The sequence below is a fragment of the Malaya genurostris genome, chromosome 1 (genome assembly GCF_030247185.1).
Source record: "Malaya genurostris strain Urasoe2022 chromosome 1, Malgen_1.1, whole genome shotgun sequence".
NCBI lineage: Eukaryota > Metazoa > Arthropoda > Insecta > Diptera > Culicidae > Malaya > Malaya genurostris.
The window spans coordinates 11,799,184-11,814,830 of NC_080570.1; the positions used below are offsets into that span (position 1 = coordinate 11,799,184).

The 15,647-nt window shown below is 37.5% G+C and overlaps 1 protein-coding gene and 1 long non-coding RNA gene across 13 annotated transcripts in view; one reads left to right on the forward strand and one right to left on the reverse strand.

The window, feature by feature from the left end:
- The first annotated feature begins 291 nt into the window (after window positions 1–291).
- Window positions 292–966, forward strand: LOC131429917 (uncharacterized). Its single transcript, XR_009229472.1, has 2 exons — window positions 292–733; window positions 831–966. It is a non-coding gene; the product is annotated as an uncharacterized LOC131429917 (long non-coding RNA).
- Window positions 967–11,996: 11,030 nt separating this feature from the next.
- LOC131432572 (RNA-binding protein Pasilla) overlaps window positions 11,997–15,647 on the reverse strand; it is a 187,381-nt gene continuing 183,730 nt past the window's right edge. For all 12 annotated transcript variants that reach the window (XM_058598926.1, XM_058598974.1, XM_058598986.1 and 9 more), the window contains one exon: window positions 11,997–13,665. In XM_058598926.1, the coding sequence (XP_058454909.1) occupies window positions 13,415–13,665 (251 nt within the window). In that variant the 3' untranslated portion in view covers window positions 11,997–13,414. The remainder of the gene's footprint in view (window positions 13,666–15,647) is intronic.

Consider the following 15,647-nt stretch of genomic DNA (forward strand, 5'->3'; position numbering starts at 1 on the left):
TGTGTGAATTATAAAGATACGCCCTTGCGCATTTTTCATTAAATTGGCTGGTTTTCGCGACTAAGACAAATCTGCGAGTAGTTTTATTGCCTCCTTTACTATTTCCAGTAATAAAAGGTTCGGAAACCATCTAAAATAGAGAAAATAAATAGTTTCGCCCTTTCTTACTAGCAATTGAAGTATCGCCTTGTTTGTTGGCATGGAACACGGAGGGCGAAACTTGCGTAAACAAATGGAATGACAGTTTCGCCTTTTATAGTTTTTTGTATTACTACACACTTAAAACCATTTCTTGAGCTCGGCATAATAAAATGCCGAAACTGATCAGCAACACGTAAATTTGCTGATTGCTCAGTAATCAATACGCATGTTTCTGAACTTCGTTAAATGCATTCACTGATATTTCGGTAAAATGCATCACTTTGCCGAAATTTGGCATAATTGCTTGCTGAATTTATCAGTAAACAACAGATATGCCGACATCAGCAGAGACGTTTGCCGAGATTTCGGAATATGCGCTAGCTGTTGCCGAGATTCAGCACGACAGCTGTCATTTATTGCCGCGTTACATTTTCGCTTCGCATTGTGCGATTATTTTCTAATGAAATTCTCGAGTGAAAAAATGGAGAATCTTCGAAGAAGCGTGGAACCGTGTGGAAAGCGTCCTCGAGACAAAACTTTGGGGGATATGCGAAAAAATAACCCAATGCAAGGAATAATTCAATAGATCAAAGTAAGTTTATTCTTTGAACAATCCGTATATGCATTATTAAATATTGAACATTTTTGTAAGCCAAAATCAATATATATTTTTATTTTCATATTTCCAGCTCGACTCAAGGTGGCCGCATCTGGAAACGCCGCTTTTTATTTATGCTACATGTTTTCAGGTAGGCTTTAAGCACTACTGGCAACAAATTTGTAAGCCTCCTTTAAGTGTTAATAAAATGAATTTTTTATCCTGAATGGCGTGTTTATAATGTTGAGAAAATACAAAATTAATTGACTAGATTTTTAATTACTGATGATTCGGTAATTTATTTTTTTCATTTTTTCGTTTTATTGGATTGCCGAATATTCAGTGAACGTTTCACTGAGCAAACAGTAAATCTTATGCTGACGATTTCGGCAATATTTGACGTTTGTCAAATTTTAGGGTGCCGAGACGCTCAGTAATTTTATTTTTGCCGAGAGGGTTGCTGATTACTCGGCTGTGCGAATCTCGGCATTTTTTTGCCGAGACTCAGCTAAAAAAATTAAGTGTGTAAGTTTGAGATTTTTGTAGAATACGAATTTTTAGACAAAATTGTAGGATTTTGAAGCATTTATTGGTAGGAAAGAGAATCTCGATTTGTTTACTTTTGTAAGATTCGTCCTTCTTTGAAAAACAGCTGATTTATGAATTTTATAATTATACACTGCGGAAAAAGTGCTGAGAGTTTCATTAGTTTAGAACTTATGAAACAAGCAAGAATCAGTTCGATTTCGTGTTGAAGATTTTCGTGAACAGTTTTGTGGTTATCCTAACTGTTTTCTAAGGCTGTGAACCATTTCGCGGTTAATTTTAACTTTTGGTTAAAATCTGACACTCGTGTGGTTAATTTGATGTTGTCAAAAATAACCCTGCTCGAGAACATGGTTATTTTTGACAGATCGATAGTTATTTTCCAACACTGAAAAAAATCTCGCAATGAAAATTCTAATACTAATTCTTTAGTTGAAATTATTTCCAGTGGAAAATAAACCCAAATAACTTTCCTTCCGTCAAACTTTGAAATGGGTCACAGTTTTAGTCAAATTTAACTACTCGACACCAAATAACCACTCAAGTGTCAGATTTTAACCAAAAGTTAAAATTAACCGTGAAATGGTTCACAGCCTAAGCATTGCACAATTTTTCGTTCCAAATATTCTTTCAATAATCGGCCCTATGCGGCTCGACAAAATTCACTGGGCATCTTTGGCATACTCAGTTCGTTTCAGTTCGGAATCAGACGATAATTTGTTCTAGGGTAAGATCGAAGTGATCTCACTGCTAAAGGATAAAATTAACGATACTCACCTTCTAGGTAAAACTAGGCTGCATTAACCAAGAAAAAAATGGCTCCGAATGTTGAAAGTTTATGTTTAAATTTTTCAATATAATTTTTATTTCTTTTGATATTTAAATATTAAACATTATTTAACAAAGTTTCTTCACACCATCCCTTTTATCAGCTCGAGATTTGTTTTTTTTTTCTTTTTTAATTAAATTTAGTTCTTTCTCTACCTCCTATCTTCTCCTCAGTTCCGTCGTCTCTTTATCTTACAATCCGGGATACCGCTCGGTTGCAGTCGATTCTACTACTAGCTTTTCGCTATTCGCCTTCCCCTTACTCCATTCTTACCTAGTTGCGTAGGTTCACCTTTCATATTGACTAATCAGTTTTTGATCCTGCTAGCTTCGTCCGTCCATTAGGTTCTTTTTTTTTTTGCTTCTGTTTTTCGTTTATTTGTTACTTTTATTTACGTGTTTGCTTTAAATTTAATTGTAATTGAACTAATTTCCCAGCGCCTCGAGTGCGATATTTTTTTTTATTTTCGTCTTCTTCGTTTCTTCGATCCTCCTCTGCTAAAGTTTAGTCTCTCCTCTGTGTTTCGTGGATGGCCGACGTCGTCTCCACCTGCTGCTGCTGCTACTTCTGCTTTTCGACCTAAATATGTGTCATATTTGCTATGTATAAATATTTAGGTATGCATTGTTTGTTTTCATTTGCTGCCGACGGATAGAATTTCATTTTTTTTTCTAATTGTTAGACATATCTGTTTTGACCCTCCGTTCCTTCGATCCTCATCTGTCATCCATGCCCCGCGTTCCGGTATGTCTTTTAACTGGTTTGTTCTGACTTTGTAAAGTATGTAAGAGTGTGTGTGTGTGCTCAATTGATTTAGCTTATTGCTGGGCGCTCGAACAATGGTTTGCTTTTTTTGTTGTTGTTTTGTTTTGCTGCTGGCTTTCAACGTATGTAAAGTTGTGGATTGTTTAGTTTTAGTTTTCAGAGAGTTTGAAGTTTGAAATGTGCTGTGAGCCTAAGGTGGTGGAATGTGTGACAGATGCTAAAACAATATCTAATCTAAGGAAATGAGTGGATCACACATACGACGAGGGCACGGTTGTTGAGCGTAATCAACGTGAGTGAAAATGAGAGGCTTCACGTTTTTTTTTCTCTCTCGAACGAAATGACATGGTTCGGGTGCGATGAAGATAGAAAAAAAAACGAGCGATGAGCTGTGGCGATTGAAAGAGAGGGAGAGAGTTTTTTTTTTATTGTTATGAGAGCATGTCGGATGTGATGAATTGTGAAGGAAAACAAAGGAGCTGGTGATTTTATTTCTTTACTGTTGTATTTGAAAGGTTTCTGAACGGTAACTGTTTAAAGTGTTATGATTAGGTTTCTAGTAATTATTCATTCTTGTTTTTTTTTTGTCGCTTATAATTAAGATTTTCTTCTTTTATTCACATTCCTATATGAATATTGTTTTTTTTGTTTGCAGTATGCTAAAAATTTGATTTCTTTTAGTTTTATACATTTCTTGTCTAGCTTGATTTCGCTTCTGCATTCGTTTTATTTCTAAGATAAACAACATTTTACTTCCCATTCCTAAAAACATTTTCACTCTATCTATTTGTTTTACTGTTTTCTTTTAATATTTATATATATACATAATTCGTTATAATGGAAAAACAACATGAAAGGGATGACAGGAAGAGTTTTTAATTGGTTTAATTAACTTTCTTTTTTTTTTTGTTTGTTTCTTGAGAAGATAGTGCAAGTTGGTTTAGGTTTTTATTACAATATTTTCACTATTTAGAGTTTAGAGTGGATTCCACAGGTTCTCCGTCTTAGCTGCAAAGTGGTGTACTTTTAAAAATGTGGAAACACGTGTTTTCGCCTACTTTAGAACAACAGAATGCAAATGTGATGCCAGTTTTGTTTTTTTTTCTTTGTGTGTGTGTGTATTTTGGTAAACCGGAATTTCGTCCGCCTATTCGTGTTAAATTTGCCGAAGGAACTTTTGAATTCCGAGCTTGTGATGACTTCGGGTCTACTAACCCAAAACGAAAAACACAAAAAACAGCACCGAGTCCTGGGTTTTACGGGGAATAATCGCGGTAGTTTTTCTAGGTATTGTCTATGTTTATTAACAGTGTTTTCTTCTTCTTCGTCTTCTTCTTCTTCTAGCTGCTCTGCTTCCCACAATGATAAAGCGAACTTGAATGTGGTTCTTTTCTACTGCCAAACGAATGTCATTAATGTGAATATAAGCGAAGTCGAGTGACTGACTGGTTTTGTGGGGGGGGGGGGGGTGGGGGGGGGTTGTGCTGGATGAAAAAATGGCGATCTCTAGCGCGAACGTTGATATCTCGACTTTAAAAATAATGTCTCCTAATGCCATCAGTTTTACCGTCTTACAAATATAAATAGATGTAAGGTTCTTTTTTGCTATACTTTTTTTTCTTCGTTTCTTACTTGTGTTCTTATAAAGAGAGAGGGTTACAAAGAGTTGAATGTTTTATTTTTTTTTCTTCTGTTTGATAAACGAATTCTGCTTTCTAGCCGTTCTATAAGAATACACTTTTCTGCTTCTGCCATTTGCAGTTTCACCGTAACTTGTTTGATTTAATTTTATCTCTAGTTTTATTTTGTTTTTTTCGTGATATAATTTCGCCCACGGGCATTCTATATCCGAACCTTTTTCGACGAGTCTAGCCCGTATTGACGCGAGCTAGACCGGCTTTAGAAAATCAGGGACAGTTTGATGTGAAATACTGGACTTTGCTGTTCGCTTTGTTAATGTTTTTTTTGCTGCTTGCTCGCTTAATTTGTTATTTAATGTTTTCTCTCGTAATGGGATAAAATGTATAAAATGACCTAATTCTTGTTTTTTTTTTCTTGTGTGTCTGTGTGTTGTGGTTATGCATGCATAGTTTTACTTCTTAAATAGTTTTTTGTTTGTTTTGTTTTGTAATGAATGACTTGTTTTGTTTTTCGCTTGACTTTATTACTACATGTATAGGTACTTTAATTTCCATCAATTTGAAAAGCAAAACCAAAAACTTATGGCGTTTGTTTTCCTTCGTTTCAGACTGTGACCGACTCGTGAATCGTGAATATCGTCTGTTCAATCCGCTGGTAAGTGCATACTTTCATGAACAGAAGTAAAATTGAAACAGAATTTGAAAGAAATTTTTGGCCAAAACTAGGTACTAGTTCATTTGTTTTCATTTCTGCTAGTTTTAGTCCGTTTATGTTGAACCTAAAACGGGTTGTTTCGTTAGATTTGATGTCATCAAGTAATGTTTTACTTGGGAAAATTGTCCTACTCTCTGCTTTTGTGTTCTAATTCTATGGTGTGTGTACTCTTCATACTCCAACAAATAACAGCAATAGAATTGTCTACCATCACAACGTTTTGTTTTTGTTTATCAATTTGAATACAAACAGTTTTTCATTTTATTTCACTACTATGGTTTGTCAATATGTTTCTGCAAAGGGATTCACTTCATATATGTAACTTTTTCATTTGTGTGCCTAGAGCTAGAGCTGGTTTTTGTTTCCTTTTCTTCAATATATATAAGTATATAAATCTATTTTTTCGGATGGCAATTCACAAACGTAACTTACCCACCACCGGGAACGACCGGTCGGTTGATCGGTCGTTCGTGGTTTCGGTAACTGCTTCGGCATGGGTTTTCGACACTGTGTTGTTGGTTAGTAGAAATGATTTGGATGTGGATTACGGTGTGGGCTCAGCGTTCACAAAAGACGGAAACAGACTGTGTTAGAAACGAACCTAAAACCGATCAATTCTAAGGTGTCGCGTCCTGCACACTTCCTCCGTCGTCCGTAAAAGGGGTCTGGATTGCAGTAGTTTAGTAGGTTTCCTGTCCTCTAGTAATGTTGGTAACATTGTACTATCTGTGTTACAAGTAGGCTTCCGAAATTGTTTTCTTTAATTTCCGCTCTCTAACTCCTTAAAACTTGAACCGAACCAAAATCACATCTTAAAAAATATTCCTCTATCATCTACGATTTTTTTCCCCTTCGTCTGATGTTTGTATTTGCAACTGTGTCTATTCTCGTCTGGCACCTGGGAACCGTAGTCTCAAACCGAATTAACTAACGCTCTCTCGTTCGCTCTGTGTCTGTGCATCTTAAGGCAATCTCGTTTGACTGATAATCCTCTCGACAAAATCTGGGACAAAACCATACCATACCGGGGCAGAATGATAACCAGCGAATGCGATGTTGTCAATGAATGATTGTAACTAAAAACTAAAATAAATTGCAAGCTTGACAGTTTGTTTTTTTTTCTGTTGGTAATAATTTGTTTAATCCCGTATATTTTCCGTTTAATTCGTTCATCTGCTTATACTCGTATATACGACACTTTGTTTTGCGTTGCATTTTGGCTAACAATTCCCACACTCACACAGTGTTCTGTGTTCCGCTTCCGGGTCCTCTTTCCTCCCACTGTTCACTCTTCGTTTGGATATAGTAGTTTTACTTTGCGTTTATCGCCGTAAACTAGATTATTAACAGTTAAATGTGTAATTGGCTATAAATAATGTATTCTGTTTTCTAATTGGGGATTGTGTGTACGGGGAAAAATGTCTGTAAACTGAGAACGCTCTTTCATTTTAATGGAGTAAGATTTCACGTGATGTGTGTCACTTCCTAACCAATTCGGAATTCAAATGAATCTGATCTAACAATCAAAAAATGGTTCTAGAAAAAAATACCATTTTAAACTTTACACGTCACATGTGACCTCACTCGACAGCGAACTCTATCTCCCTCAAGTCGAGACCTCAAACCTAACCCAGCTTAGTACGAACCCAAGTCACTTTCGTTGGCATTGTTTGCCTGACGAAACTGACCGGGATTCGTTTCCGGGTTTTTGAGAGCATGGAACTCAAATTTTAAGTAATATTTAAATTACCTAAATATTGACAGTTTCGTTCCACAACTTAAAAATGAGTAGATGGATGGAAACTCAAATTTCGACTACGTGCGTTTTCAATGAAATTGAGTGGTGTGTCACTCATTTTTGAGTGGTACGGTCGATGAGTGTGGCAGGGCCTGAATTTCGGACCGCCTACTTCGCCTGGAAGCAATACTTCTCGATAAACATTAGAAAAGGTCTCAAGTGCAAATGACAGTTTCTCTTTGTTTACTTTTTCTTTCAATTATTACGGCATATTCCTGTATTTTTCAACAAGACATTTACGTCAAAACATACCTTGGTGTTATATTGAATTTGAATGTCATACGTTTTGGTAGGGATGTCAGAATAATTAGAATTCGAATGGTTAGGAGGTTTTTCGTTTCGCGAACTAACAACTGGCACGATTGTTTACGGTAGTATAACCGTTGACGGTAACACGTAAAATGGACATGCGATTGTTCTTTTTTCTCTCTAACCGACGTGATTGTTTTTGTTGCCATAAGTGCAGTTTTGAATAGAATTGAAAACCAATATATTAATGGTTTTTGACTTTTGAGATCCACAATTGATTTTACAATCGAGCATTGAATACAGAGAAATGTCAAACATATAACAGTGAAAACCAAACTATTTTGTTCGAGGAAAGTATAATTGAGACGGTCCGGCATTTCCGCGTCACCTTCCCGTAAAAAAACATTGTTTTTACAGCATAAACAATCGATTCATAATTAGATCTATGGGTAACAATACATTTTATTGTATCTTGAGAAGATTTTTTTCATTTCCAACGATCCAATATATTGTTTCTTCGATTCTACTATTGAATTTATTTTACACGTGGTGTTTCAAACAATATGCAAACTGTACATTTGATTGTTTTCCAAGAAAACATGTATGAGAAAATTTTATGATTTGAATTGTTACGATAATTAACAACCTATTCATTCTTTTGTAAAAAGCAAGTTCACAAATAATTGAATAGTGTATAACAATACATTAAAATATTTTTCAATGGTCAAGACAAAATTGTGGAAGGTTTTGTAACCGACGTTGCCAGGCATTAATGGTGACGTTGTTTGCGTGTAAATACGGCTCAGATGGTCAAAATTTCAGAAATTTCAGCGTCGGTCGAAATTAGTTTAATATTTTTCAGTTCACACGTGCCGGATGTCAAGACGTTCCGTGACGGTGACATTGTGTGTAAATGTCTTCATAAGAATTGCATTCAACTAAATTTGACGGTGACGGAGGTTGACTGAGACAAACCGTGTGAATCGCACTTAAAACTATACGACGCTAAGGTATTTTGTTCCGGTGTGGCGTACATCGGGGAAGCTCGGTTTTTTAGACACCAGGACGGACAGTTTCCGAATATTTCAAAGGTGTAGCAATACCACAAGAATTCTATTCAATACCACAAGAATAAAAGCCATGAACTGCGTTTTGTAGTAAACAATTTCAATAATAGTGGGTACTTTTTGGCTGTTGTCCCGGGTTGGCGGTTCAATGCATAGGACGCTGGTCTTACAAGCCAGCTGTCGTCTGTTCGAGCCCCGACCTGGAAGGATTCTTAGTGTCAGTAGGATCCATAGTACTAGCTATGCAATGATTCTGTACACTAAGGCTGTGAACCATTTCGCGGTTAATTTTAACTTTTGGTTAAAATCTGACACTTGAGTGGTTATTTGGTGTCGAGTAGTTAAAATTGACTAAAACTGTGACCCATTTCAAAATTTGACGGACGGGAAGTTATTTGGGTTTATTTTCCACTGGAAATATTTTCAACTAAAGAATAAGTATTAGAATTTTTATTGCGAGATTTTTTTCAGTGTTGTAAAATAACTATCGATCTGTCAAAAATAACCATGCTCTCGAGCAGGGTTATTTTTGACAACATCAAATTAACCACTCGAGTGTCAGATTTTAACCAAAAGTTAAAATTAACCGCGAAATGGTTCACAGCCTAAGAATCGGCTGCGGAATCTGTTGAAACAGAAAGGCCAAATTCCACCACAGGAATGTAATGTCAAGACTTTGCTTTTTAGTACTTTTTGGCAACTAAAGGGTGATTTTTAAGAGGTATGGGATTTGATTAAAAAAAACAAAAAAATTAAAAGAAATTGATGGAATCTTTATTGGAATCGATAGAACGATCAATATAATTTAATGTTTGAAGATGATTTCATGCAAATGTTGGCCGCGGTTCCGCTTTAGATGGCCCATGCGCAAGGTCCAATTTTTGGCACACTCTCTCTCTCTCCAATATATCGGCCGGTATTTCACGGAATAAATGCTTCAATATTGGCTTCCAGTATGTCAAACAAGGAGCCTTAATATGGCCCCACAAGAAATAGTCCAAATGCGCGCCTATTGACGGGCCCAAAACGTGAGATAAATTGTTCACCGAAGGCGGCTCTCAATTTGGTAATTGTTTAACGTGCCGTGTAGGATGTGACACCGTCTTGTTGAAACCACATTCCAATCATTGTCACGCCATTCACAGTAACTTTTCGCCTATCATCGCCATTCGACCACACCAAACAGTGGCTTTTTTTGGGATGCATGGATAGCTCCTGCAATGCTTCTGGCTGGTCTTCACTCCAGATGCGGCAAATTTGCTTGAACCAGAAAAGGGGCTTCATTGCTGAACACATTTTTTCGATAAAAAAGTGGATCTTCCTCCAACTTTGCCGTTGGACGTTGTAAGTCGATTCATGATTAAAATATTTACCAAACTGAACAAGTTTAACATCGACACAAGACACAATTCACGCATGATCTGTCAAACACAGTGTTGCCAAAAAGATACCAGCCAAAAATCACCCTCTATTTCTATTAATTGGTTTCCGTACATTCCATAGCTTAGTAATTATGATGAAACGCGGAACATTCGAAAAAATCGCTACGAGACAAACAGATTAATGATTGTGATTGGAACCTTCTCTCAGCGGCCCTGACAGGCGTTAAAAGTTTTGCCACTCGACCACCACTCGGCGTCATCTAATTTAAAATAACGACGCCAAGACAAGGCTTATGTATTTTGTAATGAAAACAAACCCAGTTCCGTGGGGCGGTTTTGTATTCGTTTTATCGCAAATTTGCTATCAAATAGCCTTATTATTATTGTCCTGTTTGATGAAGTGTCTTACCATTCATAAAGACAAAATCGCTCCGGCACCGGAGTTATTTGCCCAGTTCATTTTTGAGATCGGATCTACAAAATCCAATATAATGAAAAAAAAAATTTTTTTTTTCGGCAGACTACAAGGAGGCCATGCGTTTCTCAGGTTGTCAAAATAGTGAGAGGTAAAAAACCATCAATCAGAAAAAATCGAGTATAAAACACAGAATGAGAAGACTTTTTTTGCTGGTTCCGATTGTGGCTAAATCGTTACATTCGATTCAAGGTAAAGTATAAAGCAGGGAAAAAAATAAAGAAAGACATTTTCCCATTTTTTTAGCAGAACCAACACGTGTTCGATTCGAGCCGTATGAAAACTCAAAAGCAAAAAAAAAAAGGTAGTTCCGACCTCTAAAGCTATGAACCATCTCGTGAATTATTTTAAAAATGAACAGTTGAGTTAGTCAAAAATAACCCTGCTTGAAAGCATGGTTATTTTTGATTGAGAAGAAAACTAATTTCAGACCTTTCAGTCAAAGAATGTTCTTCTAACGTTCGCTGTATTCCAATTACTTTCCGTTTGCCAAACTTTGCAATGGGTCGCCGTTTTATGGCGTTTTCGTTTTTAATTTGCACTACACCGGTGCAGTGCTACACTGAGGCATGAATAAACGAACAAAACTGACGAAAACATAAACAGTAACCATTGACTACAATAAACGATTCCATTGCACAGAGCTACACCAAACTTTTGATGAGTGCTACACCAGTGGTATCGGTGCAGAAAAAGTGTAGCACTGGTGTAGTGCAATTGGCAAAAACGAACGGATTCAGTGCACCTTTCGCTACACCGGTGTAGTGCAATTTAAAAACGAAAACGACATTAGTTTAGTTTCACTACTCGATAGAAAAACGAGCGGTTGTCAAACCCTTGCTTTAAGTGTACAACATGCAGCTGGAACAAATATACGACGGCTGCCCGCGTAGAGATATTTATGCAAATTGTGATATGGCGACATGCGAATGCTTAATGCAGGAAGCAAATGACCAACGATGTGTTAACTTTGCAGCACCGCTCCCGAAGAATGGTAGCCAGGAGAAGCTTCCCCTCTCGCAAGGACATCCATAAAGATATCGGAAGATCCGGGGGCAACGATAGCCTTGTCAAAATGGTTTTCGAAAATGATACTTTTCGGATAAGAAGATGGGGTGTGTTGCCGATCTCAAACTGACAAACGCTAAGTTATTTTCAATCGAACTATCAGTAAAAAAAAAGGGCAATTTTCGACGCTTTGACTATTGACAACCTGTGTCTAACATTGCCATTATTATCGAGTAAAATTGAGTGTCCAACTTCTTTCACTAAATGAGCAACAATTAACTTATTCTTTTCTTATTTAACTACACTCTTGAGGCTCACAAAAGCCGCCAATCACGTTCAAATGTGATAATTAAAAAAATAAAACAGACGCAAATATCTCGCTAACTTCCAACAAAACCACAAATATGGCAACACTGCAGGGTGATGTTTCATTTTCGTCTACAAATCAGGAGGTGGGTGGAAACAAAGATGGTGATGAGCAATCTGCTTTAAGTATGGGTGTGTGAATCGGTCTGTATGTGTGCTACTTTAAAAACTAGAAATTGTAAAATGTTTCAGGAAGAAAAACGTCTTTTTGGTTTAACATTAACAGATGCATTTTTGAACACTGAAACAAGTTAAGGTAAAATAGCTTTTTGCACATGCTCCTCGGAAGTTTCATTCTAGTGGATTAATAGAATATGAAAACAGAAAGAAAAACGTGTCTAATCCGATGTCATATAATCTATATAATCGAACAAATCTTTCCTTTGTTCGGATGATAAAAACAAGAGAAAAACAGAATTTAAAATTCTTTCGCTTTCATTGGTTAAATATAAGAGCTCTTCTTTTAGTTTCACTAACTTAACATTCAACTAGTAAAAATGGTTGTTAAACTGTACCCTTTTCTCAGTTACTAACTTTTTCTACTACCATTTTTTTTGTTGGTTTGTTTTATTTTTGTTTACATACTATGACTGCGTTTCAACATGTATTATATGCACATCTCCGCAATGGTTCCTCTCTATCTATCGACATTGCTGGCTTCCGTTGTGTATGTGTGTGTATGTCTGTGTGTGAGGTGTCTATCTGTTTGCTAACATTCAACAATGCTGGACTGAGACAACAAAACAGAGCAACAGAAAAAAAAACAAAAAAGTTGGGCGCACTAAATGGCAAAATGATACGCCTCTAGAACTCTAGCGAAGTAACAAACAAACAAAAATTCAATGATTCTGCTTGTCACTGTGTCTGTATGTGTGTGTATTTGTGTATGCTTATATTGTACAGTGCACTTTTTTTTATCCCTAATCAAAATTCTACCCGCACAGAAATCGAAAGAAAAAACGTACAATCTAAAATGTGTATGTAATTTTTTGTTTAATATATATGTGTATGTGTGTATGTGATTTGCTTTTCGCGATTTGCACAAACAATTTTGCTAACAGCTAAAAAATCTTTAGGCCTGGCCCGTAATATATGAAATTTGAATATTTATATTAAAAAAAACTTAAATAAAAACATCTCTTAAATTATAGAAGAAATAAAAATAAAACACGGAACTAAACCGAAACATTGCAAATAAAAATTCCAAAACAACTGAATAGTATGATTGGAATATATTAAATAGAAAAAAAAAACTAGTACGACGCTGCGGGAGTTTTCCGCTGCCATGACAACAGTGTAACGCGTGGACTTATCTATTCGCTTAGATGTGAGAGGTGTTATGATGTTTGTGTGTGTTTCGTTCTTGACTGCAATGTGTTTGTGTGTGTGTGTGTGTGTCGGTGTTTGTTTGGGTTTGGGTGCAATGTTTATTCCTCACTTATCTATCATATATTGTTTAGTTGTTTTACCTTCCTTTTTTGTTTTTTTTAAACTGAGTTAAAAATGTTCTTTTTTCAATCGTTAATTACCTACTAAAATAACAATTACTTTAATATAATTATTATTATTTCATATACGTTCACACTCGCTTATTCTTTCTTTCTCGGTTATTTTGTTATTTGTTGTTGCAACATTTCCCCATGGACCGCACTCCGGTCGTCACATACCTACTATTAACCAATACGAACCCCTGTACACGCACACACGTTCATGTTTCTCATGTGTAGAACACGCGTACGGGATGATGTACGCCTGAAGTATGGGTTTGTGTGTGTGTGTCTGCTTGTCTGTGTATGTTTGTGTGGATGTTTGATTTGTTTTTACTTTCATTCACTTTACTGCGTACCGGCGGCAACGGTAGGACCGGTTTTAACGGCCGCTCCCGTACTCGTCTGGCAGGCCCGTTTCGCTTCCTCCTCCTGGATGCGCTGCTCGATCAGATAGTGAGCAACGTTGATGGCATTCGGTGCGCCGGTAATGGTAACGATGCGATTGCGGGTTCCCGGCGCGAAAATGCCCTTCTTGGAAATCTGAATGTTGGCACCGGACAGGTGCTGGATCTCGACCAGACTGCGACCGGCGGGACCTGCAAAAGTTGAACGGGAAATGGTGGTTAGACGAAGTTAGGGCTGTCTGTTGTGAGGTTTTGCCTTTTTTTCTACAAACTAAAAGGCCCATAACATTCCTGCTTTCCCATCACCGTGGTGTTAGAAACAGTCTGCGCTGGCAGCTTTAATCTACTATATTAGATTAGGGGAGACTGGCTTACTATTCACGTTCGCATTCCATAACCAGGTTAGTATGAGAGTAAATATGCTATGATATGCGGGTAAAACGTAGGGCTTGTAGTTTTGATTCTAACGATATCCAACTGGTCGTCAAATATTTGTGAATATGAAGCCTTTCGCCTCAAGGCAGCCACTAAGGACCTTTGATTTTTTTCTCTGCTCTTAACAGAGTGGTAAGTGAATTGTCGATTTCAATTTTTTGGTTTGCGTGATAAAAATTCCCGGATTTTAGAAGAAGCCTAAATGGCCTCTGTTACAATTGTAATTTTGCAACAAGAATTTTTATGCTCTGATTGTGAAAGAATATAGAAACCAAGCCAGTAAGATAGCCCCTTATAGTAACTTTTTTTTTGCGTTTGAACGTGATAATTGAACATTTGTCCATTTGATTTATCCCATTTTTTCGCACTATTTGGAATAGCTAGAGATCATCAGCGAAAGATGAGCGTGGACATTAGAAAAAAAGATTCATGGATTCGTTTGATTCGTTGAAGTACAGGAAGAAGAGCAGAGGCCCAAGATGGCTGCCTTGTGGAACCCGAATTGGAGCGATAAACTCTTTGCCACAGAGTAAGTTTATCTTGATTGCTAATCGGCGATTATTGACAATACAACGCAGCGCCCAGTGTGTCCGCTACTAGCGACTGTAATGGCCGTGGTTAATTTTGTCGAAGGCAGTGGAAAGGTCTGTGTAAATCAAAGGCGAGTTTGTAAACCACTGGACATAGCATCCGTCACAAACGTCGTAAGGGATAAGAGATTGGTAGTCGCTTGCTCGTATTGGTGAGCGAATATCCGTGTACAATTTTGCTTCCGCCGTTTCCCGATAGGTGGCTGTACCGGCTGAGGCTGGTCAAAATACATAGATGATAACGCCTTCAAAGGAAGTGTGTACAGTGCCTAACGAATTGTCATCGCCGTTTCAGTGACAGTTGTACTTGTTTTCGTATTATTCACGCTCGAAAATGTCCGTTTATGTGCCCAACTCTCGCCATTTGCGGGAAGTTTTACTTTTCTGTTACAATTCGAAACAAAATGCAACTGAGGCGCATCGAATGCTCTCAGAAACTTACGGTGATGCTGCTCTGAGTAAAAGAACGTGTCGGGATTGGTTTCAACGTTTTAAAAAGGGTGATTTCGATGTCAAAGACAAACATGGAGGTGGAAGAGAAAAAAAAACCTTCAAAGATGAACAACTAAAAGCATTGCTTGATGAAGATTCGTGCCAAACCCAAGAAGAGCTTGCCGAATCGTTGGGAGTGAGTCAGCCAGCCATTTTAAAACGTCTCAAGGCCCTGGGCATGATTCAGAAAGAAGGAAACTGGGTGCCGTACGAGTTGAAACCGAGGGACATCGAGGGACGTCTATTTGTATGTGAGCAACTGCTTCAAAGACAAAATCGTAAGGGGTTTTTACATCGAATCGTAACCGGTAATGAAAAGTGGGTTCGATACGATAATCCTAAACGCAGAAAATCATGGGGCATGCTACTTCGTCGAAGGCAAAACCGAATATTCACGGCGCCAAGGTTATGATTTGTATTTAGTGGGATCAGCTCGGTGTGATTTATTACGAGCTCTTAAAACCGGGTGAAACCATCACAGGAGATCGCTACCGAACGCAACTGATGCGCCTTAGTCGCGCGCTAGAAGAAAATCGGTTACAACATCAAGAGCGACATGACAAAGTCATCCTCCAACACGACAATGCTCGGCCTCACGTCGCAATAGTGGCCAAAAAGTACCTGGAAACGCTGAAATGGGAAGTCTTGCCCCACCCG